Genomic DNA, 26571 nt, shown 5'->3' with positions numbered 1-26571 from the left:
CTGTTAGGAAACAGGCCAGACACTGCAGTGTGAACCAGGCTCATAGCGTAAATAATTCATCTGTTGACAGTTCCTGGAATAGACACATAGGCAGTCAAGGGCTCGTTAGAGTGATACTCTGTCCAAAATCCATTTTACTGTCAAACGCCCATCGCGTTTAGTGTAGAAAGACAGCTGTAAAATGTTTGAAGAGTCCTGCACCTTGAATTCATGTCAGCTACAATAAATTTCACTGATGAAAAGTTAGCTGAAATAAATAGCAACAGTGAGTTCCATCAGTTCTGTCTATCCTTTGTTGGAGCGTTTCAGTCACGTTGCTGCAGATGTCTCTTAGAGAAAAGATCTGTATTAGCTGTATATAACACAGTTATTGGCCACTTAAATATCACACTATGTTCTGTAACATGCACCTATGAGAACACTTTTTAATCACAGAATATAAAGCAGAAAAAGATGCTTGAGATAATTCAAAATTGTGTTTTTAAATAAATATGTATGTTGGAAATGTCTAAATGTTTTGGCATCTGACTGCATTTGATTTAGACAATCAAATGCAACACTTAGAATTGTAAAGCCTATAATGAGAGAGACCACAAGATAGCGATAGCATATTTTATGATTCTGCATTCTTTTCAATTACAGTGTTTTTTAACATTCATTATTACTGCATGCTAACTACAGTACAGTCGAAGTAGAACAAAGGGAACGAGATTATATTAAGGCTAATGAACTACACTTAAGATATATTTGGTTAGTTCTAGAGAAACATCTTTGTGAGGTGTAATTAAAAGGTATTTAACGGCTTTTTCTCATCAGCCAATTACATTGCAGCAACTCACACATTTTGGCATGTAGAGGCGGTGAAGAGGACCTGCTGAAGTTCAAACTGAGCAACAGAAGGGGTTTAGGAAAGCGACTTTCAATGTGACATGGTTGTTAGTGCCAGAGGTGCCAGACTGCTTCAGGCAACAGTAACTCAAACAACCACTAAGGTATGCAGAAGACCAAAATTTCATCCAGGCTAACCAAAACTGGGCAAGATTGGAAAAACATTGCTTGTTCTGTCTTTATTTCTGTTTTAACATTCAGATGTCACAATTTGGTGTAAACAACATGAAAGCAAGGATCCATCTGCCAGTATCAGTTGTTCAGTCTGTGGGGCATATTTCCTTGCCATGCATGGGGTCTCTTAGTACCAAGTAAGCATCATTTAAACACCTACCAGAGTATTGTTAGTGATCACGTCTATCTCTTTATGACCACAGTGTACCCATCTTCTGACAGCTGCTTCCAACAGGAAAATGTTGGTCTTTGTGTATCCACAACAGTGGTACCTATAGGATAACTTGACTGCTCATCGAGAAACATTGTTTTAACCTGACAACACTGTTTAAATGGCACAGACTGCACGTGTTACCATTCTGCACAACATCTCCAGATTGCAGCTTTGCCAAAGCAACAGATGAGTTGACGAAGTCTGAAAGTGACGAGTGAATGGATGCTGAGCTCCAGCTCAATCTGTACTACATCCAAAGAGAGACAGATGAGGATGAAACAGCGGATTTAACATGCTGACGTTGACAGAGATTTCATTAACCACAGCACATGGCCTGAACCGAAAGATTAAATTATTCAGACTTCTCTAAGACAAATTCAGAACATATTGATGTGCTACTACAAACACTTTAAGTTTATTCTTTTGTGTACTGACCTTACAAAAGTGTGAAGCAAAAGTCAAGCAAATAAATAATTTTCATCCACATTTGGTCTTCTGATACTCCTAATTCTATTTTCATATCAAGGGACAAACATATAATATTTACTTTCAACAAAGGAATACAGGAATAATTGAAAAATCTCTCTCCCTCTGAGAGAGACAGATAATTTCGCTCTCTCTCGCTCACTATCTATAGAGAGATATGATAAAGATATCATATGATTTAAAGCCCCTATGTTTAAGAGTGATAATGACCTGTTCTATAGTTCTAACTATAAACACATCACTCACACAACTGATCAATAAAATTGTTGGTGCAACCTCAAACATAGTAATAAAAGTTTCTTTATAATTCTTAAGCAAAATCCTGAAGCTTTGAATTTTAGGGCCTGTGACTTTAAGTAGATGTAAGTGGATTTATTGGTTTGTCCTTCTGCAGCGTGCAGGAATCAGGAGAATGAGAGCAGATTTGAAGGTAGGTTATTTATAACAGAGCTACTGGCCAAAAGCTACGTTGTTATCCATTATCATCCCATGACATGAAAAACATCAAAGATGGATATAACACAGGTATTCCTTGTAACAAAGAAATATACAAATGACTTTATACACAGATTAAAGTGGTGCATACACACTGCGAGGTGCTTTCTGCAATTAGGCAGAATTGGATGGTAGTCTGTAACACTTCAAGAACAGGAAGTGAGTGAAGGCAGAGGCAAGGATTAAAGGGTGGAAGCTGAAAATGGAAGAATGTTGCACCAAATTCAGGAAGGAATTGAGAATGGTTCTGGGTAGTAATGAAGAGTTACAAAATGACTGGGAAGGTACAGCCATAGTGCTGAGAGAAACTGCCAAGAATCTGTTTGATGTATCCTCTGGACAACGGAAAGAGGACAAGGAGACTGAGTGGTGTAATGAGGAAGTACAGTAAAGTATTCAAAGGAAGGGGTTGGGAAAGAAAAAGTGGGAGATGAAGGAAGAAGACAGTAGTACAGGGAGGCTGGACATACGGCATAGAGAGGTGGCAAAGGAAAAGGCTTATAGTGAATTGTATGTGAAGCTGGACAGTAAGAGAAGAGAAATGCACTACAGATGGAATAAGTTGATGAGCCATGCCAAGACGCCATGGCAAAGAGTCGGGGTGAGGTGATGATCAATGCTGAGAAAGAGCTCTACAGATGTGATGTTTGCTTTGAGAGTGCTGATGGAGAACTACAGAGGTCAGAGGGAGTTATACGGGGTCTTTATGGATCTAGAGAAAGCATGATAGGGTTCCAGAGACTGTGGTAACTATGAGGAAGTCAGCAGTGGCAGCAAAGTATGTGAGGCTGGTGCAGAACGTGTATGAGAATGTGATGAGGTGTGTGGTTGGACAGGTGGGATTTTATCACAGATTGGCTCAGAGTACCTTTTTTTTTTTTTTTTTTTTTTTTTTTTTTAAAATTGGCAGAGGCTGACAGATGAGGTCAGGTAGGAGGGCTCTGGGAAGTCTCTCCTGGAAGACAGTCTGAAAAGGTGGAGGTCTGCACTGAAGAGAAGGGGAATGAAAGTCAGCAGAAGCAGGACAGAACACATTTGAAGGGGTAGGTGAACATGCGAGGAGTAGAAATAGTGACGGTAGATGAGTTTCAACAATCAAACTAAAGCAATGTATAGGTGCACAAATGAGGTGAAGAAGAGAGTGCAGCAGGGTAGAGTGGGTGGAGATGAGTGCCAGGGGTAATTTGTGACAGGATTGCAGCAACAGTGAAAAGGAAGATTTACAAGATGCCACTGAGCTCTGCTGTGATGTATGGTTTGGAGATGATGGCACCGACAAAAACATAGAAGGAGCAGAAGTCGCTCAGATTTTTACTGGGAGAAACAAGAGGAAAATGTCAATATAAATCAGTAGTTTTATCTGAAAATGACATGTTGCCTCCCAGGAAGTGAGTCATGTTTACCAGTGAATCAAATCATGTGCAAATTTAAATCAGTTTTTTGGGGTTTACAAAGAAACCCAATGACAGAGTACATGGTAGTCTATATCTTACAATAAACACGTGATTTAAGAACACAAATCTTTCATTCCAAAAACCTAACCTGAGCAGAAGTCTGCACTTTAACAAACGTAATTAATTGGGGATTTGCTTTGCGGATATTAAAAAACCTGCATGTATAACCTTTAAATTCACCAAAGAATGACTGCATTATATTTGAAATATCAGCTGTAATTGCTCCAGTGCGTTCCATCAACCACCACTAGCGCATCTCATATTGAGACTATTACTCTCTGTCAACTCAGACTTGCTCTGGAACAAAGAAATGAGACAAGTTTATACAAAACACAGGGGGGGTGGGGGGTTCAGTACTTCATGTGCCATCCAAACTTAATATGCTTCAGTTCTTTTTGTTTATTGCCATTAAACCATTTTACAGTCACAACCTCTCTTGGCAAGAGTGACACTCACTTTTATATGGAAAAATGGGTTTATGATCTCCAAAAAAAGAACAATTTGCATTTTGGAAAACAAAAAATATGGGTCAGAGACTTAAAACATACACAGCTTTAAATCAAAGTGCTTATGACAAATAAAATACAAACACTTCATTGTATTACTAATAAAGAAAGCATGTCTCCAGTTATAATCTGAGGTAAACCAGGGTGGAGCTGCTGTTTTCATGTACTTTTGAAGTTTAAGCAAATCTTTCAAAAAGAAGAAAAAACCCCAAACAGAATCCAGGGAAAGTGTTGAAATAGTGAAGGAGAAGGGATGTCATCTTGAATAAGTTTCTGCAGACCAACACGATGAGAATTGTATTATTTAATGTTGTGGAGGATCGATCTAAGGTTCAGGCAGAGGAAAGCGTGTGTGTTTTTGGTTTTGTGATGCAGCTCTTCTATTTGGAGATGCAGGGAGGAAAGTTCAAACAGATGATGGTTCTTCCTGGAAAAAGTTGAAAGAAAATGAAAAACAAAGTGTTTGTCTCTACCTGCTGTGAACAAAGTCCATTACTGTGCTGTTTCAAATTTCACATTATGTCTCTAGCCTCCAATGTTGCATATCAAAAATACAAATTAGTGCTCCATGGCACAACATAAGACGTTTTGGGACATTGTTTAGGTTGTTTGATTAGACTGCTAATATGCTAAATGCTAGCAAACATATCCCTTAAAATCTAGTAATGTGAAAAGGTCTTGCGCCCACCCCTCATTTCTTTATATCTTTTAAGGAAAATGGGAGCTGAAAGCGATTTAATAAAACCTGTAAATGTACATGAAAACAGGGTCTAAGAAGCAAATTTAGCGTTTACAACATTCTAACAAGCTTAAAAATCAATATTTGTTATGACCAAATGTATTATTCGACACAGCCTGAGCTTTTATAGCCAAGCTTTGTTGTAATTTCTTTCAGTTATCTTCGGTAATAGTTCTCCAACATTAAATGCGCTTCTTGAAGCACAATCAAAGCTCTTCTTTGGATGTTGGCGGCATTTTGTTCCATTCTCTGTCAAAATGATCCCACACCACTTCAATAATGTTGCGGTCTGGGCTCTGAAGAGGCCAGTGCATAACTGACAGTGTTTGATTGTGTCACTTTCTATTGAGGTGTACTTTTAGTACACTGGCAGTGTATTTGGGATCACAAGCTAAAATGCAACCCCAAACCATGACAAAGCTGTTATACCTTCCTCCCAACCTACTTCATACAGACTCATGATGATTTGAACCAAACATTTCGAATTTTGAAATGAGAAATTTTATGAAAGACTCCATAAAACTTTTGCTACTGATCTTCAACCCAATAAATAAAAGAAAACATTCCTCTAAAAAATGGTGCAGTATTAGGACTGGACTGAAAAAGAGTGAAAGAGCATCCAATATCCAGGGTAAAAACAAAAAGCTGTGACCTGAAGCTGTGCAAAGGATGAACAAATCCATGTTGAAAATGCAAAGACAAATCTCGTGTATTCCTGGAGTAAGTCGTGACAATCCACAAAATAAATGTTGCAAAACATGTTCACTTCCACTAAATCTTCTATTCAAATGCTGATTGGCTATTAAATATTTCTATTCATGAAGTCAAACGTAAACACATGAATCCAAGCAGGCAGGTAGTTTTTAGCCACGCCCAGAGAAATGCTTCCATGTTTAATATGGACATCACTGTGTCTACCTGATGTTGGAGAGCTTCTGCAGAAGGATGGAGAACTTCTCCAAAGATGGGAGGTCCAGATGAGGGTTTTTAAGAAGCAAGAAGGATGTTTGGAAAAACTCTTCACAGCTACATGCATCCAGAAAGGAATTTAAGTAGCCTATGAGCACAACAACAAAAGCAAAGAGAACAGGATATTATCAAGGCAATCAATTCTGATGATCTGCAACACATTTTATTCAATGTCAAAACTTCTAAAGAGATGGGAATTATCAGCTTAATTTTGCCAGCAAGAAAACTACACGAACACACCAACAAACCATGAATAACACAGAAAAACAGGAACACATATGCTGGTCAGAGTGTCTCTTAGAACATTGTATTTCCATATTGTCACTTTTAACTTTGACCTCAAACCTCAAACATACACAAACTCACACAGGGAGATGAAACAAAGGACAAAAACACCAGTGCTCACAGATGGGAGCTGTAGATCTCTTAAATTAATAACAGCAAACGTTGACCTTAAAATGAAGACGATTTCGAGTAAACAAACATTTGTTTCTGCTAAAAGTCACATTCCCGCTCCTTGAAAAAGTAGCTGTTTGTTAAAACACACATGCAGCGAGGGAATACAATCTGAGCAACAGAGGGACTTTTTTTGGCTGGTGAAGCAGCGCCACTGGCATCAAATCACAGCGGAAGATGAATGGGGAAGAATAGCACCGGGCTTAGATAAGAAAGGATCAGACAGATAGAAAGATAATATGACAAAGATAAGAAGGGAAACATGGATTGGTCAGTCTTTTTCCAACAATATCTTACCCTCAAAATCACTATGGATAACTATGGTAAAATGAATACTACTGGTATTCATTTTACAGCTTATAGGTACATTTGACAAATTTCAAATTTAAGCATTTTTAAACTGCCTTTAACTCCAGACTTTTAATGTAAGCTTAAACATGGCCCACACAGACAAACATAATCCAACAGTGAAGCAGAAGGTACAAGGCTCCAACTAATTATATGTTTCAATAAGACAATTATTTTTAATATAGTCAAATCAAATGTAGAATAAACAGTGTTATCACCAAAACTCCCCAAGGTCCTGTTATTTAAAGCTATGCTGGGTTAATAGTTGAAAAGATTGAGTTACTGGTAGGGAATGTGACTACCTCTGTACAAGAAGAGGCGATTTGACCACAGATGTTTGGTACATTTGTGTATAAATGGACCTTTTTACATTTTTAAAAAAATTTTTTTTATTGCTAACCTTAAGGTGTAAACCTTTCCCCCTGTTCCTCAGCCCTTTTCCATCTCCCCTCATTACTGCTTGTAAAACAGAATAATTAGCAAGTCTCGCAAGGCTTACAATCCCCTTGAAACACACAAATATCTGCACACACATACAAACACACAGACCTCAGTCCCCAGTCGCCTCTGGCATATGGTCCTGCTGTTTATTAGTATGCAGCAGTTTAAATGATACGGCTCATAACCCTGCTGAACTCACCCTTCCATGAAAACACACTGCAGCTGGTATCTTAACCTTGTCCACCTCCATCTACTCTTTTGTCTTCCAATAAGTAAGACAGAAAGTGGTAGGGGTCCAAGGTTTTATGACCACAATTTCCAGATCTATTGCCTGACCACTAGTTATGATTGATCTAAGTTCAGAAAAAAAAAGAAAACAACGTAATTTTTCACATGTGGTTTTTATGTGGGGAATATATGGAGTGATACACCAGGAGGGCTGTTTTAACTCAAAGAAAATAGTGATATTCAAAGCAGTCTATAAATCAGGGCTAGCAAAGTAATCACAGCAGCTTTGTCAATCAAAACCAGTTTTTAGGCAATATGAATTATACAGTTTTAAAATTGGCTCATAAGCTGGATAAAACTTGAACCATCCATTTAAAAAGTTGTTTTCAAAGAAGTCAGCAGAATCTAAATAAAAGAGAATGCAATATGTTTTAAAAAATGAACTCTACATTTTATTGGAAATGGTGAAAACATAAATGTGCTTATTTTAAATTGAATTAAAATAACCTTTTTAGAAAAGTCAGGAGAGGTACTTCTTTACCAATGTGTTGCATCACTTTTTTTTTTTGCTTAAAGCCTTTGGGAACAGAAAAGACCAACTACTACCATCTCGAAACATGTTTTATACACAAGCTTCCTGTGTTGTTTCCTCCAACTGTAATGAACAAATTGTACACTTTTAGAAAACTCATCCTATAATAGTAATAGGAAAAAGCACTTTCTATATGAAAAACAGTTGTGGTCAGAGGTTTACATACACTCATCTTGGACATGAATTTCATGGTAATTTGAGTCTTTCAACCCCTACTAGCATTTCGTTAATTGTCCATCAGGACCCCTGACCACTCTTTTTGGACTTTTTGGACATTTAATTGGATCGTTTTACTGGGACAGACTCTGCTTTAAAGCATAATCCATAAATTTTCAACACGGTTGACAATGGAGCTTTCCAGCAGCTGAAAATGTGCATGCTTTATCCATTCCAAAACCAATTTTGATGTGTGTTTGCGATCATTGTCATGTTGGAATACCGAGACACGTCCAGTTTTAAATGTGTAGCTGCTGAGTTCAGAAGAAGTTGAAGAATTCGGATGTAGCCCTAATTTTCATGATTTCACCCACTTCCTAAAATGTACCAGTACCACTGACCACACAACAGCCACAGAGCATGATACCACCACCACCATGCTTGACAGCTGGTACAGTGCTTTTTGAAAGCCTGATATTTACTGAGGTCTTTAGTGCCTTCTTTGTTGGCCAACACCCTCTCAAGTCCAATATAAAACCAACTTTACTGTGGACAGGGGCACTGGTGTTCCAACAGTTTCCAATTCCTTCCAAGCTTGAGCCTTGGTTGTTCCTGAGCCTCATCTAAGGGTAAAAATTTAGGTGTTCTCTCCAAGACCTTGGCAAATTGGTGACACATCTAAACAACTCATATTCAATTGTTTAGAAATGGCTTCAAGTGCCCTTCCCAACTTGTGTAAATCTATTGGTCAATCAATTAGTAAAGCTGGTAAAGAGAAACTACCAGTTATAGTCCATCATGATCACTATTGAGATGTTAAAAGGCCTTAAAAGATTGAGCCAGTATATATACACACTTTTGACTCTGTGTGGATTAGAGAGAGAGAAAAAAAAAGACTTGTATTATTGCTTTTTAAGCACTCAATCTTTGTTAAATAATTAATTGTTTACCATTATTATGGGATGTCCATACAGGAAGTCATTCTTTCACTGGGCATTGGTTTGTAGATAATTATTGGTCCTGGACATTCCAAGGTCCAGTTGCCTAGGTAACTCTCTAATGTCTTTACCACCCTGTAACATTTCAATCAACAGTCGCCCTCACTATGATTAGTAGTTACTTTAAAGTTTCACCTTGAAGTTCAGAAAAGTTTCACTCAGAACATGCTCACTTTGGGTTTGTCTGTGGTTATTTTGCTTGTCATTGCTTGGAGTTGGTGAATGCCAGTGACGGTCTATGGTTTCATGTTGCTTGCCCCTTGCTTCCCTTGTGAATGTTCTTTTAAAATATAATTGCTGATACCTTTAAAGAAACTATTCTGGATTAAGAAAAACAAAAACAACACCCCAAACAAATCAAGGACCACCTCAAACAGCATTAAACTGTCAGATAACAGAGCATCAATAGATTTTAATATCTTCTAACATTGTGCAAATACCAAGTATCTTAGATTTAAAAATGTTTTCAATCGTGAAATTGTTTTTGTTATCACTGTAGTGTAAGGTACAATCATTTAAATAAATAGACTACAGTTATTCACATTAACAGATAGTATTCATGTATCAAAAACCTCTTCATAAAAAGATTTGACAGTTTTGTGGAAAAATATGAATTAATGACAGATAGTCAGTATGGGTTCAGAAACAACAGATCAACAGCTTTGGCACTGATAGATTTAATGGAAAAGATAACGGAATGTATGGATAATAAGAGGTATGCGCTCGGAGTTTTCTTAGATCTAAAGAAGGCATTTGATACTGTTAATCATGAAATTCTATTAAAAAAAACTGGAAAAGTACGGGTTTAGGGGAGTGGTTTTGGAATGGTTAAAAAGCTATGTAGGGAATAGGCAACAATATGTACAAATAAATGAATATAAATCTAATTTGATGGATATAGCTTGTGGAGTACCTCAAGGTTCAGTACTGGGTCCAAAAATGTTTATTATGTACTTAAATGATATCTGCAGAGTATCGGAGATTTTAAAGTTTGTAATATTTGCAGATGACACAAATATACTGTGTTCAGGTGTGGAGTTGCCACAGGTTTTGGAAATGATCACACAGGAATTAACGATATTAAAGAAGTGGTTTGATATAAATAAATTATCATTGAATCTAGATAAAACCAAATTTATGTTGTTTGGAAACCAAAAGAAAAACATCGAAGTAGAAATATGTGTTGACAATGTATATTTAGAAAGAGTAAATGCAATAAAATTTCTTGGGGTGATCATTGACCACAAGCTCTGTTGGAAGCCACACATTACTTATGTTCGGGGGAAATTGGCACGGGGCATTGCCGTCCTGGGGAAAGCAAAGCATATGTTGGATCAGAAAGCACTGCACATTTTATACTGTGCTTTACTACTGCCATATATGAGCTACTGTGTAGAGGTCTGGGGAAACACATACAAAAGTAACACACAAACAATAACTACAATACAGAAAAGGGCCATTAGATTAATAAATAATGTAGGGTACAGGGACCATACAAATGCACTCTTTGTCAAAATGCAAGCTATCAAATTCCAAGACTTGGTGAAGCTTAAAACAGCGCAGATAATGTATAAAGTAAGAAATAAACTGCTTCCCAAAGAAATCTGTAAATTGTTCATAGAAAGAGAAGGTGGGTATAACTTAAGAGGGAGATGGAATTTAAAAATACAAAGTGCTAGAACAACTTTAAGAACTATGTCTATCTCAATTGCAGGAGTTAAATTATGGAACAGTCTAACAGAAGAAATAAAAGACAGTCAAAACATAAAACAGTTTAAAGTAAAATATAAAAACCTAATTTTAAATAAGTATAAGAATGAAGAAAACGGGGTTAACCCAGGACGGTAATGTTGCTGGAAATGGTGTTGCGGTTCTTTTTTGTTTTTTTTGTTTTGTTTTGGTTTGTTGTTTTTCCATAACTTGTGTATCTGCAAATATACACATTCTGTATTTTTCATATGAAAGAAACTATACTGTGGTGGGGCTTGCTAATTTCTTGTTTTGATTTATGTATGTTATGTTTTGTTTTACTTCATACGTTTCATATGTTGTTTGTTTAATTTAAGACAAAAAAAATTAAATGAATGAGAGGTAAAACTTGAGGGGGTAGGGACAAATAAGTAAATACTTCAGCCTACTCCTTTTCAAACAAATAATGGAATGATATTTTGTAATGATTGTGAAGGCACATGTTTGAAATGTTTGAAATAAAAATGAACTGAACTGAAATTCCCACTTTTTAATTATTTCCTAGGGTGTGCGATACCAGTGACTGAATGGTAAATGGACTGGTTCTCATACAGCGCTTTTTAACTCTGAGAACTCAAAGTGCTCTATATAAACTTGCCTCATTCATCCATTCATACAAGCACTTTATTTCTATGCTTTTTCTACCCAAGTGCTTTCTATCTAACATTCACACATATTCATACTCTGATGGATGCATCAGAGAGCAACTTGGGGTTACTACCATGCCCAAAAACATTTGGCATGCAAAACGTCTTGCTACTCAATGCAAATCTACTACTACTACTGCTACTCAGCAGGCACACGTATCAACATTCATGAACTGATCAGCATTGACCCTTTTAGGTTAAATGTACCAGAAGGACGCTGCAGAAACTGTGAGTCACCACATTATATTCACTAAAAATAGGAAAAATAAAATTACAATGGAAGCCAAAGCCTTTTACTGTAAGCCTGTCTTTGCTCTGAGCTGCATTGGGAAAGGGAAAAAAAAAAAAAAAAAAAAAAAAAAAAAAAAAAAACACACGCCATAACCATTCATCTAAAAGTGTTTACCACAAAACAAGCCTACTTACAGGACTCCTCACTGAGTTTCATCAGAATGTCTATAGGCATGTTGAGCCCTGTGCGACTCCCCTGAAGCACTGAAAGCAGCCTCTGCACTCCTCCATAGTGGATGAACAGCCCTCGATTCTCCTCATTCATCAGTTCTATATAGAGACTTTCAAGTGCCTGGGACAGCACATCAGCTGCAAATGACAAGAGTAAAGTAGAAACAGTCAAAAACACTCCAGGTGTCTAGATGAAAATGACACATTTCTTTCAGTTGAAATTATAGTCTTAAAATATATAAAAATAATATGTTGTTTTGTTTTGTTTTTTACATTTAAAGTAGCTGTTTTTGTTATTTTAATTTTTTTCCCCCAATAATTTTAAAAATAATAATAACAATTATATTTAATGGTATTACTAACGATTTTTAATATATTTACATACATACATACATGTTTATCATGTTAAAAGGGTAACAGTGGAAGATCTCATTGAATTTTGTTTGAAGGTTTCCACGTGTTCATTTCAAGCTCGGAGACCTCTCGGTAGCCTAGCCCCCACCATTTTCATTGTTTTTTGTTCTTGCTGAGAATTATACATACATAAAAACAGCTTGTACAAACTGTAAAGTTAATTAAAAGAAAACAAAACAACATGCAAATGTTTATAAGTCTTGGGATATTGTATTGAGCCTCATACAGAGAGGTCCAGTGAACAGCTACAAAATGCACTTCAATCACATCTTTGCTGTTATAAAATCCATTGTTGTACAAAAACATAAAAATTCTGTATTTGTCCAAATACTTATGGTTCTAACTGTATGATTACTTATTTGAGGTTACTCACTGAGGCAGAGACCTTTCTTAGTGTATCCCTTTGCATTAGATGCATTACACATGGAAAGTACTCATTCACCAGCTGTTTCCTATCTTCTCCCACTTAACTCACAACTTTCCACTGTACTTTGGATGTAATGGCTACAGTCCTCTGACAAAGTTATTTTCAGATTTCCAAAAGCTTCATATTTTACCTGACATATGATAAAGGCCAAGCTTTGTTAGTTTAAGTGCCTGAGTTTGGTATATATAAAAATGAGCAATTAGCAAAGGAGAAGAAATATCTCTTTCTTACAGTCAATTTGGCTCCTCAACAATCCACAAGGAAAAAAAAAAAAAACTAAACCTGGTAGGCAGATTGACAGAAAACAGTCTGCACTGATGTGCTGAGGGAGCCCTCGAGCAGACGGAAGGTCATTTTAGAAAAGAGTTTCATAAAATATGTCAGGATTTGTCAGGTTTGTGGGCTGAACTCAGAGAGCCAACCAAGATTTATAGTGTGGAAGGGCAAAGAGCTCCTTGCCTCTTTAAAATATTTGCACATAACGGAAGAGGGCCAAGAACCTAAAGCAATGCTAGCAGCTCTGTGATCTGAGGATTTTCCTTATCAAACCCAGCCGAGAGTTTAGATCCAAAACTATCACTCACTGTCAATATATAAACTGTGGATGGAAGAATAACATGTTAGTGTAACATGATGCCAATATCCTAACGTTTAGCAAGAAATGTTTACCATCCTACTGTCTTAGTTAAGCTTTGTTTAGGAACAAACAGAAATCGTGTAAACCCATCCAGCAGTTTAATATTTAAGTCTGCACTCAGACACCAAACCCTGACCCAGGTTCAACTATATAGAGCCAGGCATATCTTCTAATTATCTCAGAAAAGACAGTAGTTACTTATATTTTTTTCCTCTTTCTTATTTTACTGGTTGCGAAAATTGTCACACTTATTTCTCTGAGCTCTGATGGGCTGAGACGCTAACCGTGTCTGCACTCGGAACTGAGCTGTTAGTGATGCATATGTAGTAGAAGTATAACTTGACAGAAAAAAAGCTTTTAAACTTCATTTAGGACCAAAAATGTCAAAGTTTTATGTATTTTTTGTATCATTCATTTCCTTGGAAAATTAAATGTGACCACTGATTCTATATATGCAGATTTTATATCCTAGTGACCAGTCAGTTAAAGTTATCGCTCTCCATTCATCTTTGTTTAAAAATAACATTCAAAATAACTGTCCAGCATTGTTAATGACATAGCTGCTGAGTGCTGACACTTGCTTCTAAAAGGAAACTTCAGGGCTGGCTACCTCTGAATGGCAATGGATAACAACTGGTGTGCCTAACAATGCTTTAGACTGCAGTACTGCTTTACAATACAACACAATTTTTGCAATGGAACTCAACTCAAAGACAATATTATATGTTGTTAAGGTAATTGATGATAATAAATATCATGTCTTTGGTACTTCTAATCATGACAGTGAATGCAGTCTACCAAACATGTCCATTATTTAATCTCTGCATTTATTTCAAAGTATGGTCCCATGTTTTAAATCAGAGCATAGCATCAAGTCAGTTATACTTCCAGAATATTGATCTGGTCATTTAAGTAGCAGAGCGGGGTTGTTAATCAGTCTCACCTGCTTCGGTATTAATGGCATTAACAGCAGATGCACTAGAGCAGGGTTGGGCAATTCCAGGCCTCGAGGGCCGGTGTCCTGCAGGTTTTAGATCTCACCTTAGGTCAACACACCTGAATCACATGATTAGTTCATTACCAGGCCTCTGGAGAACTTCAGGACATGTTGGGAGCTAATTTAGCCATTTAAATCAGCTGTGTTGGTTCAAGGACACATCTAAAACCTGCAGGGACATATATATACATATATACATATATACATATATATACACACACACACACACACACACACACACACACACACACACATATATACACGTGTTTTCATTAATACCTTGTGTGATGGTGCTGAAGATAATGAGGACAGAAAGGATCCGTGTATGAGGACAAGGGCTTCGGTAAAGGGGCCAACTTCCAGCTGCTTCAGAGCATTTCATAGGGTGATCTGAATCTTCTGCAGGCTTTGACACTTCCGCTCCTATCCATTGCAGAGTAGCAGATGGTGCTACATGCTAGGCAAAATATACAGAAACACACACTCAGATGCTCTGGCCATTGCGCAATATTAGCAACTGTGCCTGCAATCATTCACTTTTGTTATATAACTGTCAAAACAGAAATTACATGCCTACAATGATCTTCATCAAATGCTAGTGTATAAAATACAAGGTCAGCCTGACAGGGAGCCAGCAGGCTTCTTCTGCAACTTTTCCATAACTGATGGATCTAATAAATCAGCACAGTAAACTACAGCTACTATCCAAGATTTATGTATTTTGAAAGCTGAAGAGCTGGTGGTCTTTCCCTTTCCCCAAGGTCTCCACTGGTTCACCAAGAACCCTCATCTTAAAGTCATCTCTGTTTCTCCATCTATGTGTTTTGGCTCAAAGCCAGTTGGTATTCATCATATAAAGGGAACACGTTATTTAGCAATAAGGAAGCAAGTGGTTTAACGGGCCCAAGCTCCCTGTAGCAGGACTAGTGACAAGGACTTAAGGCTGGAAGATTGGACACGGTAGAAAGTAAGTGGATAAGGACAGTTGGTGTAGGCTGAACCCAAGCTCATAGCTGGGACTGAGGCCAGATGACTGGCAGCTGGTAAGGACTTCATACGAGCATGAAAATTGCAGTCCAAGTCTGCAAATGGGATTGGGCCACGGTTTAATAATGTCTCACATTCAGATAGCAATTGCTGATATACAATGTTTGTTATCTAGGACTCTTGAGGGGCTTGTGGCCAGATAAGGAGAAGGACACACACCCTTATCAGAGCCACAAAAACAGCGACAGCCTGCTCAAATGTCTAGACTCTGTCTGACACACATACAGGCAGGGGACTTCAGAAAACCAAGCATCTCATGTAAACACAAGATGAAACTCGACAGGACTACCAAACAAGAAAGCCTTCCTTAGTGTGAAGGGAGATGTAGCGATAAAGTGGATATCCCCCGCTTGAAGTCGATGTGTACCTCTGATGTGTGGGGAGGGAAAAACTGTGTCAACTTTAGAGCCAGCCTCATGTTTTGAAATGAGGTCCAGCAGCTTTCTGCTAGCAGAATAACACTCAGCTTTATAAAGGCTGATGAAATATGAATGAGCCAGGCCACAGAATTACCTGCATCTTGTTATAGATTGTAATCTCACCCTGCTGTGTTCTTACTTTCTAAAAGCAAAGCTTATCTAGTAACAGGAATAACACTGCTGCTGAAAAGTGTCCAGAAGCAATGTTTTAGGAATAAAGCAGCTGTTACTTAGATTAATGTCCTTTCAGGCAGCTATGCGAGAGATTTAGTTTTTAAACAGTGGCAGATCATATAAACAAGATGCAGCCCATTTTGTCTTTCTTGCAGAAAAACAAACCATCCCCCCTGAAGGTCACTGTCTTGGCATCGTTTTTTCAGCACTGGCTTGTTTGCTCACAGTGAACACACGCTTAAAATTTTCATGAAAAAGAATAGTGACTGTGTTAGACTTTGTTTATAATGATCTCAGCCAGAGCTTAAATAGTCATAGCGTAACATTTCTTTCAACAACCCAACAAGAACATTTCCTAATAAATATCATGCATGGCCAAAGGTTTAATTATTATTTTTTTTAGCTGAATTCCGGTAAAAATGTCATGCTCCACATGTCCATAATATAATACAGTAAGTTCCTTGGTGCATCTAAAAATTACCTGCTCTAAAAACACAGCTTGCTCACAGAAATAATATTATCTTTACCTGCCTGCTGTTGTCCAAGTGTCTCAAAGCAGAGTAAATGAGGCGAAGCAGGTTGAGGAGGAGCTTAGGTTCTGACAAAGGAGTGTGATGAAGCTGGTCTGCTAATAACGGGAGCACCTAAGAAACCCAAGATAAGTTATGTCTAATCAAACTCTGTCCGTGTCTCATCATCTCCTGCTTTTTTGTTGTTGTGACACCAACTGTGTGTGTTGGAATAGAGCCGGGAAGAAATGCAAAGATCAGAGCAAAGCTGCATTGAGCACACCACCTTGAGGAATCTTTCGCTGAGCAGAACCTCTGAACACCGGCCTACACCTTCCACTTTGTTTTCTGTTACATCAAGCACCCACTCCAGCAGAAAGGATATGAGCTTCAGTGGAGAGGGAGTTACGCTGCCCTGAAGGAAGAAGGGTGAAAAATAAGTTACAGTTGCTGTGTTTATTAGACCTCTCCCAGCTCAAATATAATGCAAAGAAAAAGTGTTAAAAAAGAAAATAAAGCAATAAAAGTTTGACAAAACCAGCTTTCTCAGCAGGGATATAACTGTATCCAACTCCGTATATCTATCTTCATCAATAGCAGTGATGATAACTTAACATAATCACAAACTATGATTTATCATGTCAGTTGGAAGTATGCGTGTGGTTTGTGGAGAAGGGCTGTTGTACCATTTCCTTTCCGGGTATATGTAAAGAGCAGTGTTAGTGTTTGTCTAACCACACTAAACCACATGCAGCGTTTTTCACTAAACACATTAACGATAGATTAAGTAACATGGCTGTAATTAGAGGAAATCTGTAAATCCTGCTGATTGGTAGTACATTTAACTGTTAAACAAACAACCCCCCCGGTCCCACTCCCACACACAGAGACGCACGCACACACACAGAGACACACTCTGAGTAGATGAAGTACCTTGTTGTTGGGTTTTCCAGAAGCTGTTGCTTTCTCCTTGTTGCATGGCTTAAAACACTCGGTACTCTTAATACTCCCTTTGTTGCAGCTTCTTGTTGCTAAATTGTGCTCATATTTCCTCTTAAAATAATAATAAAAAAAAAAGCCAAAAAAAGTAAATGTCAATATCTGTTTTGTCTATTTACTAAAGATAACAGATATCAGAATGGCCTCCTTTATTCAACTCTCATTATTTAGATGCTGAAAACTGATTGTGAGACTAAACGTCACAACTTTAAGGCTTTTCATATAAAACATGAAGGAACGGCCTTTTCTGCACTGATATATTTGTTGTTACCTGAAGATTTTCAAGCCGAGCCTGCACCCTCTTGGATTGGCTCTCCAGCCTCTTATTTCGTTCACCGATCTCATTCAACTGTTGATTTGAAAAAAGAAAAAAAAGACAATGACAATAATCAGTGCGCTGTTGCAATATAAATTCCCCAAAAGCACTTAGATCAACAAAACAAGTGTAGACAAAGCAATCCTAATACACTGTCGTATTAGTGAACTTCCAGATATCTTATGTTGTAGCACCCTCCTCTGGATCAACAAGCTACTGGCTTGGTAAGAAAACTTTAACTTCTTTTTTGGGAACATTTGAATGGTAATTTTGAAGATGCCATCATCTTCATTTTGAATATGACATTCAAAAGTTGGAAATAATCATGCTTATGAAATGTTCAGACCTAGATTAGAAATTTTACAAATGCAACCAATTCCAACCTGCTTCTTCATGTTATCATTGAGCTCCTTGATTGTCTCGAAATTGCTTTTAAGCCTCTTGTTTTCTTTGTTTCTCTCTCGAAGAAGGTCCTGCAGCCGGCTCAGTTCATGCTGGTGTTTCTGGTGAGATGCACACATAACTGAACATTCACACAAAATGAAGATAGCAGTGACACCTTATGGAATAATCCATGACCTGTAAGTGCATGGATGGTTATGTAGAAGGTGGAAGGAAAGGGAACTATGTGTGGTGAAGAACACGTCCCTTCTTTTTAATGTAATATGATGTTTTATTCGTGTCAAACCTCCTCTATAGTCACAATGCGACTGTGGACCATCTCTTTCATCCCAGCCAGCTTCAGCAAAGCCTCTTCTTGCCGTTTTAGCCTCCTTTCTCTCTCATGCAATTCTCTCTCCCGCTGCTGCTGATTTTGTCGCTCTGCCTGTGAACACACAAATGCATGCTGAGTCTACAGCTTCAGCACAACAAAAACCGAAATACCTAACATGCCATGTTTGTAAGGTTTCTTCATTTTAATTGATTGAGCAATTCTGGACATAGAGCTTTATTTATTCTATTATGAGAGGAAGAAATATGTGTAAACCTTTAGCTGTTTGTGTATGGTCATCATTTCATGGTAAATCTTGACTAGTGCAAAGGAAGATGAGTCACATGAGTTGGGAAACTGGAAATCCCACTGCAGCTCTCTGTCACTCTCAGCTTCCTGGGACCCAGAGCTACCATCCAGATAGGAAGGCAAGGTCACATCTGGACAAGAGTATCAAGTTATTAAAAGAAAACTTTAAATCAACTTAGGATATAATTTCAGCTTCTGAGTGAAGCAGAAAACATTTGCCTTGGCAACAAAGTGGACTACTACCTGTGAAACACACATACCCATTTCTGTAAACAGCACCTGAGACTCCTGAAGTGGGACTACTGTGGAGTCTGCACTCAGGTCCTCATTGTTGCCATGCAAACTACAACTGTGCCAAATTAAACCAAACACAACCACATACAGGTTTTGCTCAAAGAAGTCATCATTAACATGCAAACACTTCCATGGTGTTACTGATCACTTACTGCTCAGGATGATTGGCGACTGCTTTGAACAGTTCATGCAAAGCTCTGTTGTAGCATTTCAACTCTTTGGACCCACCAGTCAAAACAAGTCTTTGTGCAAAGTCTAAAAAAAAAAAAATATTAAAAATAATAATTCTAGTCATTCAATAATTTCTTTAATTTGTGTAGCACTGTCCGTACATGTGATGTGGCAAGTGCAATATGTGGTCTAACTTTAGAAATGTGTCCAAAATGGAAAAACTAGCTCTCAGTGAGATTTTATATCAGCAATTGGCAATTTGTTTTCTCAAGGGCCCACATGAGATTGTTGTAGGCGGCCGCACTAACGAGCTGAACTCAATTCTGCTAAATATGAATTTTAGCTCTTTATAAGCTTTCCCATGAATGCCTCCACAGCAGCGCCAGTTTCCCATGTGACCCTTGGGAAAATCAACCGCCCACTCCTGTTTTAGAGCTTCAGTAATTTGCTTAGACAAGTTGAATGTTTTTCAAAACACCAAATTTTTTGCAATGGGACAATTGCGCTTGAAATTTCTTTTAAAGAAAGCTGGGCTACCAGCTGCAGTAGCTCTATATACTTTGTTTCACTTAAAAAACAAAAACAAGAAAACAAAAACAACAATGTAATTTCCCCAAGACTCTCTGAACTTTTGCATTTTGTTATGTACAGAACATTGCAACCCACTGTGTCAACAGTAGCATTTGGGGCTTGCTTTTAAGCTTTTCACCATTTTTAAAATAGAAAAAAAGCTATAATTCAATAATATCATGTTAACCAGTGAAGACAAATGTGGTGTGACGTGCAATATTTAATAAATATATAACGCTTAAAGATCTGTTGGAACCCAAAAGGGCATGTGACACCCAGACTACACTTACCATCACTGGTTCCTGTGGTAGTTCCCTTTGGAGGTAGAACCTTAAAGACAGTGCAACATGTTTTAGAACATAGGTGCAAAAAGACAAAATGTCATATAACTATTTGTCAAATAACGTGGCGACTACTCTTACACGAAGCCTACATACACAGCTGGTAAACCAGAAATACAGAGGCTCGGTGTTCAACTAGCTACAAGTTAACCTAGTCTGTTTCTTATGAATTTAGATACAGGGATGGGAGACCAGATATTAATGATTTAAACGCGTAGGTTAACGTACATTTAACCAGTAGTAACTATGTAAACAAGCTTGGTAAACGTCGGTCGGAGAACAAACAGAAGAATGGACAGGCAACTTTTGCACAGGGTAGCGTTTCCAAGATACTGCACCACAAAACTTAACTGTGTACTTCAAATTGTCAAACCTGCTTCCTCCTCTCCAAATATTGCTGCCCAGGCTTTTCCACTGTGTTATTCAAGTCGGCATCCTTGAAATGTTGGTTCATAGCTACTATTACTGTGATTAGAATCTTCCTCCTCTTCACTTTTATCCCACGAGTTTACGTAAAATAAAAAATAAAACCAACTTCCGGTTAAAACTTTCGAATTAAAACCTCTTCATATCATGGATAAAGGTACTTTTTCTGAGCTGGTATTCTGTAAAGTCGTAACATATTCGACATTACTGGTGGCATGTTGGAAAACTTCCTTAACCAACCGTGTTCGCTAACTTTAAAGCACCATCCAAAATTTGGCGGATGATTAATCACGTGATGCATTTTCTTCAACGCCACCAGCGCTGTTTAGTGGGGGACAATGGCGCCAGCTAGTGGCTTTTAAATGTAATCAATATGAGGCAGACAGGTATAACAGCTGCAAGGAGCAGAGGCAGTGAAGGTGGATGAGTTTAAATACCTGGGGTCATCCAAGCAGGTGAAGGAGAGAGTGCAGGCAGGGAGGAGTGGAGAGGACAAAAGGAAGACCTATGAGGAGTCGCATGGATGTAGTGCTGAGGACATGCAGAGGGTTGGTGAAACAGATGGGCATGCTAGGAATAGGGTAAAATGGAGGCAAATAATCCTCTGTGGTGATCTCTAAAGGGACCAGTCGAGAGAAGAAGAAGAATATTGCTCCAAATAAAAAGAGAGAAGTACAGGACTATAAGTGACAGCAGGTGCGGAGGATGAATGTATGATTAGCATAGTCATCAGTGACTCTAATTTCTCCAGCAGTGTGTAGTCATTTGATCCACCCTTTCTGTGTTCACTAGTTTTAGGCTAATGCAAACAGTAAAGCACAATTTTTTCAGTAGCTTTTAAAAAAAAAAATCAACAAAGCTTATCAAAGTTGTTTTAATTCAGCAATTTAGTGTAATCGTGTATAAGTCAATCCTCTAAAGCCCTTCAAAAATCAAGTACATTTGACATAACTCCTCTCTTATTACTTGCCTTTAAATCGCAATATTTGGCTTAAAAAGCTAAATTTTATACAGTGTACGTTTCATCTAGATTCAGTTTTGGATTGCCTGAGGTGAGATCTCTGCGACTGATGGATGAAATCTTACCGGTGTTGTGCCAAAAAGTGATTTCCAGTGTTTCTGTGTATTTTTTATGTGTAATATCTTTACGTATGTTCGTAAATAGACTTCGGTGAACAGGGGATACAAATGGTAAATGGCCTGCATTTGTATAGCGCTTTTCTAGTCCATAGGACCCCAAAGCGCTTTACACTACATTCAGTCATTCACCCATTCACACACACATTCACACACTGGCGATGGCAAGCTACATTGTAGCCACAGCTGCCCTGGGGCGCACTGACAGAGGCGAGGCTGCCGGACACAGGCGCCACCGGGCCCTCTGACCACCACCAGTAGGCAAACACGGGGTTAGTATCTTGCCCAAGGATATTTGGCATGCAGCCAGGATGCAGCCTGGGATCGAACCACCGACCTTCTGATTAGTGGCTGACCTGCTCTGCCACCTGAGCTACAGCCCCAAAGGGGTTACATAAAGAATTAAAAAATTATCTGTTTTTTAAGTATCTTTACAACTTGTACTTACATTATAACCAATCCGGTCCTTTATCCCCACTTAAAATATTTTTACAGAACTATTGTAATATTTGCTGCCATTTCTGCTGTCCTGTTGGGCAACTTACTCTTACAAAATACATTTTTAATGTTAATGAGATTTTTTTTACTGCATAAATAAAGGTTATATAAAAGTCGCTGCCAAAAACTGATTGCGGCTTGTATCTTGCTACACGAATGTTGTTTGTGGCTCAAGATGACTTTATGTCATCCATAAGGGATGCATTTGACATATGTTTAACATATTATAGCCCAACAAGTTACTTATAGCACTTTAAATATGAGCAATCGCTTTTTGGCAAATACCGGAAATCAGTTTTTGGCAGACAATCACTTTTTGGCACAAAACCGGCTCAGTTACAGTGTACTTACACCAATCAGCCACTAAGTGTCAGTGCTTCATCAAAGACAATAGACACCATCAGTCTTTAAGCTTGTCAAATCAGTGCACAACGTCAGACTGAGCAACTCAAACATCCCACTTTCACTTACAGTTCATTTACAGTTTTTCAACGGCTATCACAACATAAATATTTGTCTTTTATATTATTACTATCGGTGATAGCTTTGTTGCATGCATTCCCTAAAATCCTGAAAGGTCACCGAAAGCAGACACTGTGCAATACAAAACTTTACATTTTTAAACAACAACAACAAAAAATATTGCATATTGTTTTCTTTTCTTTTCTATCTGACTGTATGAGCTTTAAGAAATTAAAGCTCAGTAAATATGATGACTGAATAACAAATATCAGTTGAATTCTGTGGGTTTTTAATTGCAATTTTGTAATAAAGGTGTGAGAATTAAAAAAAATGCATAATGCATCACTATAAAGTCAATAAAAGTGCAGAGGTTAAAAAATAAAGATAAAAGAGAATCTTTATTGTGTATTTCCACAGATTAACCTTCCTGCAGCCCTTTAAGTACCCCTGTGACTCACAGTTTAGATTTTAGCCATTAGGCAGTGCCAAGTTTGCTTTAGACTTGAATAGTCTAAAATAGCCTTTAAGATTAATGTCCCCTCTCTCTGTTTGGCCAATTAGCAGCCTTCGCCATTAATACACATTCTCTTGATTCAGTCACTTTGTCCCTGCAGGCTTTTGCTTGATGCTGTGAGAAATTAGCCAGCACGCATAATAACACAGATCTTCATTAGAGCTTTTTCCTTTGTCCACTTTGTATGGAAATGACTCTTCCCATTATATTAATTGATCATAGACGTTCTTCATTCAGCGGTATTCTATCCATTTCGGCCAAAAAGAGACTGTATAAGGCAGTCAGTAGTGCGTGTAAATTTATGAGTAGTTTTTGTTTGTGAAAGTTAAAGACTGCATAGTTGGGAGAAAAGTGCTCAGTACTTTAGTAATGTCCACTTTTGATTCATTTACATTCACTAAACAGTCCCCCCCCCCCCCCCCCCCCCCCCCCATTTATGGATATTCTAACATCAACAGCTCTCATGGAAGCAAGCAGTTTGTACACAAATTTTATGAAGAGCAGTCATGAAATTCTGGGGACCCACTCAAGATACGATAATTGGGTTTCATTTTCACTAAACAGTGGGGCACTCATATAAAGAACAATTCTGCTCTTTATTATAGCAGAGTGTATGAACTCTCCAAGCTCATGTTTTAGCATGCGGCTCTATTTATTATTGGGAGGGAATATTTCTCTCTTTAGTGGGTGAGTGTAATGAGTGTGTGTGTGAGGCAGTAACAGATATAGCGCAGACAGTAAGAAAAGATGTGGCCAACATAAACACGTGTCACCCCATGGGACACAACTAGACAAAAGCAATCAGCTCTAATCATTGAATTACCAACATATTGCTGTGTTGTATTGCACAACCAATTATCTCCCGTCTCATGATACAAGGCAACGCACATAGACACCCAAGTACTCTCACACTCAATTAAAGTGGCGATGGCAGTGCTCTGCTGTGAAAATGATTGCTTTTCAATTGGCATGACTCGTTGAGTCCACAGAGCAGTATTATGTATGCTAATGCAAGCTGTAAAAATGGATTTGCAGTTCAGGGGGTGGACTCAGAGCAATTAGAGAGCCCCAGACAAGACACTGCTACCCAGGGCAAGCAAAGCAATTTTATGAGCTCTTCCATATTAAAAAATATATTTTTTTGAAACATTTATAGGGACACGCCTGTAAAAATGTGAAGGCCAGTAGATACTGTAGCAGTAGACTGATGCATAAAAGTAGCCTTTTCTTCAGTGGGAGAAGCATGACTTCTTCAGTCTCCTAGATAATTATCCAAGCCTAAGTTAGGGGTCAATGAGGAGTAATAACATATACATATGCTCTGGTCAGCGTGTTTTCAGTCATCTCCCAGCTCTCACATTAATTGGACTTGGAATAAGCATCTAACATGCACACGACCGAAAGATATGGCTCTTCAACTTTGAGCAGCAGCTCATTCTTAACTTGGAAAGAGCGATCCATTGTTCTCTATAAGAACATGTTCAACTCCAATGCACCCTGAAGGTCACATGTCAAATAAAGCCAGTGGAAGAAACCCAAAAAGCAGAGAGGAAACTCTAATGTTCTCAAACTGGAGGCTTGTCAGGCAGGAATGGTCGGCATGTATCATAAACCCAAAGTACTAAACACAAAACTCCCTAAGGAATGTGGTTGTAAGAATTCTCCATTTCCACAGAGCAGTCAAACCCACCCCTCGGTGGTGACCAGTTGGCCATTGGGCTCTTCTTTTTCACCCCAGTGTCCAAGCTTACACTCCACTTGAACTTTATGGCTATCTTTGCAGTTTCCGGCCTCACAGCGTTCCCACTGTGCCCCACAGGTAAAGGCCCAGCCGCCGGAAATTGACAGTAAGTGTCTCTTTCTCTCTCACTACAAGTTGGGGCCACTGACTTTCTAAATTGGTCATAGAGACAGATCATAAGAGGCTATCTTATCTTACCAATGTTGGGGTTTTTTTGTGACTAAGTTTGAAATATTCCCACCCTCGCAGACTGAAGATCAGTCCCCAAATTTGAAAATGTTAATCTACATAAAAAAGGAATCAAAAGATCACTTAAAACTGCAGCGAGCTATCTAAGACAAAAAGAGTTCAATACTTCTAAAGTATGACACTGAAATTAAAGTAAATAATTTATTCATAGCTGAGAAGGGTCAGTGATACTACTTCCTTGTCCAGCCCTATACATTTGCATTTGTCAGAACTACTGCAATCAGCAGCCATAAAATGCCCTGCAGGATTTATCCTTATAATAACTTCTACTATTTAAGAGCCTGTAATAGCTTTGTCAGGTTATATTTATTAGATTAATTTCTACAGATTTAATTGATACATGAATATTTTAATGTTTACCCCTTACTTAGTCTAAAAGGCTCTTGGTTTCTCAGGAAACCAGGAGGAAAAGTAAAGTAAATCCACTTCTGGGGAAGCCCCTCGATAGCCACTTTTTTGTAATGGAAATGCATGAAAATGTTTTAATTATTCAAAGGATTCATAGTTTATTCGGACTTTTACATTTGTCTAATCATTATGGTGCTGAAACTGAAATGGGATTTAGTGATTATAGTAAAGTAGGTGACGATAAATCTGGATAAAGTCGGGCAGAATGTTACAGTATTTCAGAGAAACTGCCTTTCATTGTTCTCGCTGTAATGCACTTCCACTGATACTTTGGAAAAGTCAGCGGTGTATAGGAGTAAGAATCATTTTTTCAAATAAAATGCGGGCACATTTAGCATATATCTGCATATAATGTTTGCAGATCACTTTCTTATATTCATTTACCTATCCATCAGCGACCACGTGCACAAACAATAATATTAATGTCCTATCATTCCTATTTAAAAAAACAAAAAACAAATCACAACACTGAATGATCCTCACCCCAAAGTGGGTATGTGCAACGTCACAAGCATACGCAGGAGATGAGTGGAAGGTGATCGGCCCCTTTAAAATGCTTTAATGATCATTTAAGTTGCGTCAAAGGCCCTTAAGTGTCAGTGGCCCTATTTTCCAGCAGAATGAATGGAGCCACTGTTAAACAGCTAGCCTGCCTTAGACAGCCTGTATAGAAACCGAATACATCAACACAGTCCGTGATAGTGAAGTTTGACCTCAACTCCCACTCACAAACATTCCTCTAAGTGTGTGTGAGTGTGGTTGTGCACCAGTGTTTTTGAACGCCTGATGCAGACATTA

General features: G+C 38.1%; 1 protein-coding gene across 3 annotated transcripts; it reads right to left on the bottom strand.

Annotated features, from left to right (window-relative positions):
* Nucleotides 1–843: 843 nt before the first annotated feature.
* ccdc138 (coiled-coil domain containing 138) lies at nucleotides 844–21036 on the bottom strand. Of its 3 annotated transcripts, XM_080902565.1 has the most exons (15): nucleotides 20712–21036; nucleotides 20288–20327; nucleotides 19409–19511; nucleotides 19223–19311; nucleotides 18930–19093; nucleotides 18630–18767; nucleotides 18325–18444; nucleotides 17897–17974; nucleotides 17560–17679; nucleotides 16913–17041; nucleotides 16645–16761; nucleotides 14757–14934; nucleotides 11967–12140; nucleotides 5875–6013; nucleotides 846–4644 (listed from the first exon to the last, which is right to left on the bottom strand). In XM_080902565.1, exons 1-15 carry the CDS (start codon nucleotides 20790–20792, stop codon nucleotides 4518–4520), a joined length of 1797 nt encoding a protein of 598 aa, XP_080758691.1. In that variant the 5' UTR covers nucleotides 20793–21036; the 3' UTR covers nucleotides 846–4517. The 3 variants fall into 3 exon arrangements, with proteins under 3 accessions (XP_080758693.1, XP_080758692.1, XP_080758691.1); XM_080902567.1 differs by lacking the exon at nucleotides 19223–19311 and having other exon boundaries at nucleotides 844–4644; nucleotides 20690–20762; XM_080902566.1 differs by lacking the exon at nucleotides 19223–19311 and having other exon boundaries at nucleotides 845–4644; nucleotides 20712–20811.
* Between the last annotated feature and the right edge of the window lie 5535 nt (nucleotides 21037–26571).

The sequence above is a fragment of the Rhamphochromis sp. 'chilingali' genome (assembly GCF_963969265.1).
Source record: "Rhamphochromis sp. 'chilingali' genome assembly, chromosome: 14".
Taxonomy (NCBI): Eukaryota; Metazoa; Chordata; class Actinopteri; order Cichliformes; family Cichlidae; genus Rhamphochromis; species Rhamphochromis sp. 'chilingali'.
Note: the sequence above shows the minus strand (reverse complement) of the source record. Positions and strands in the feature narration are given on the sequence as shown.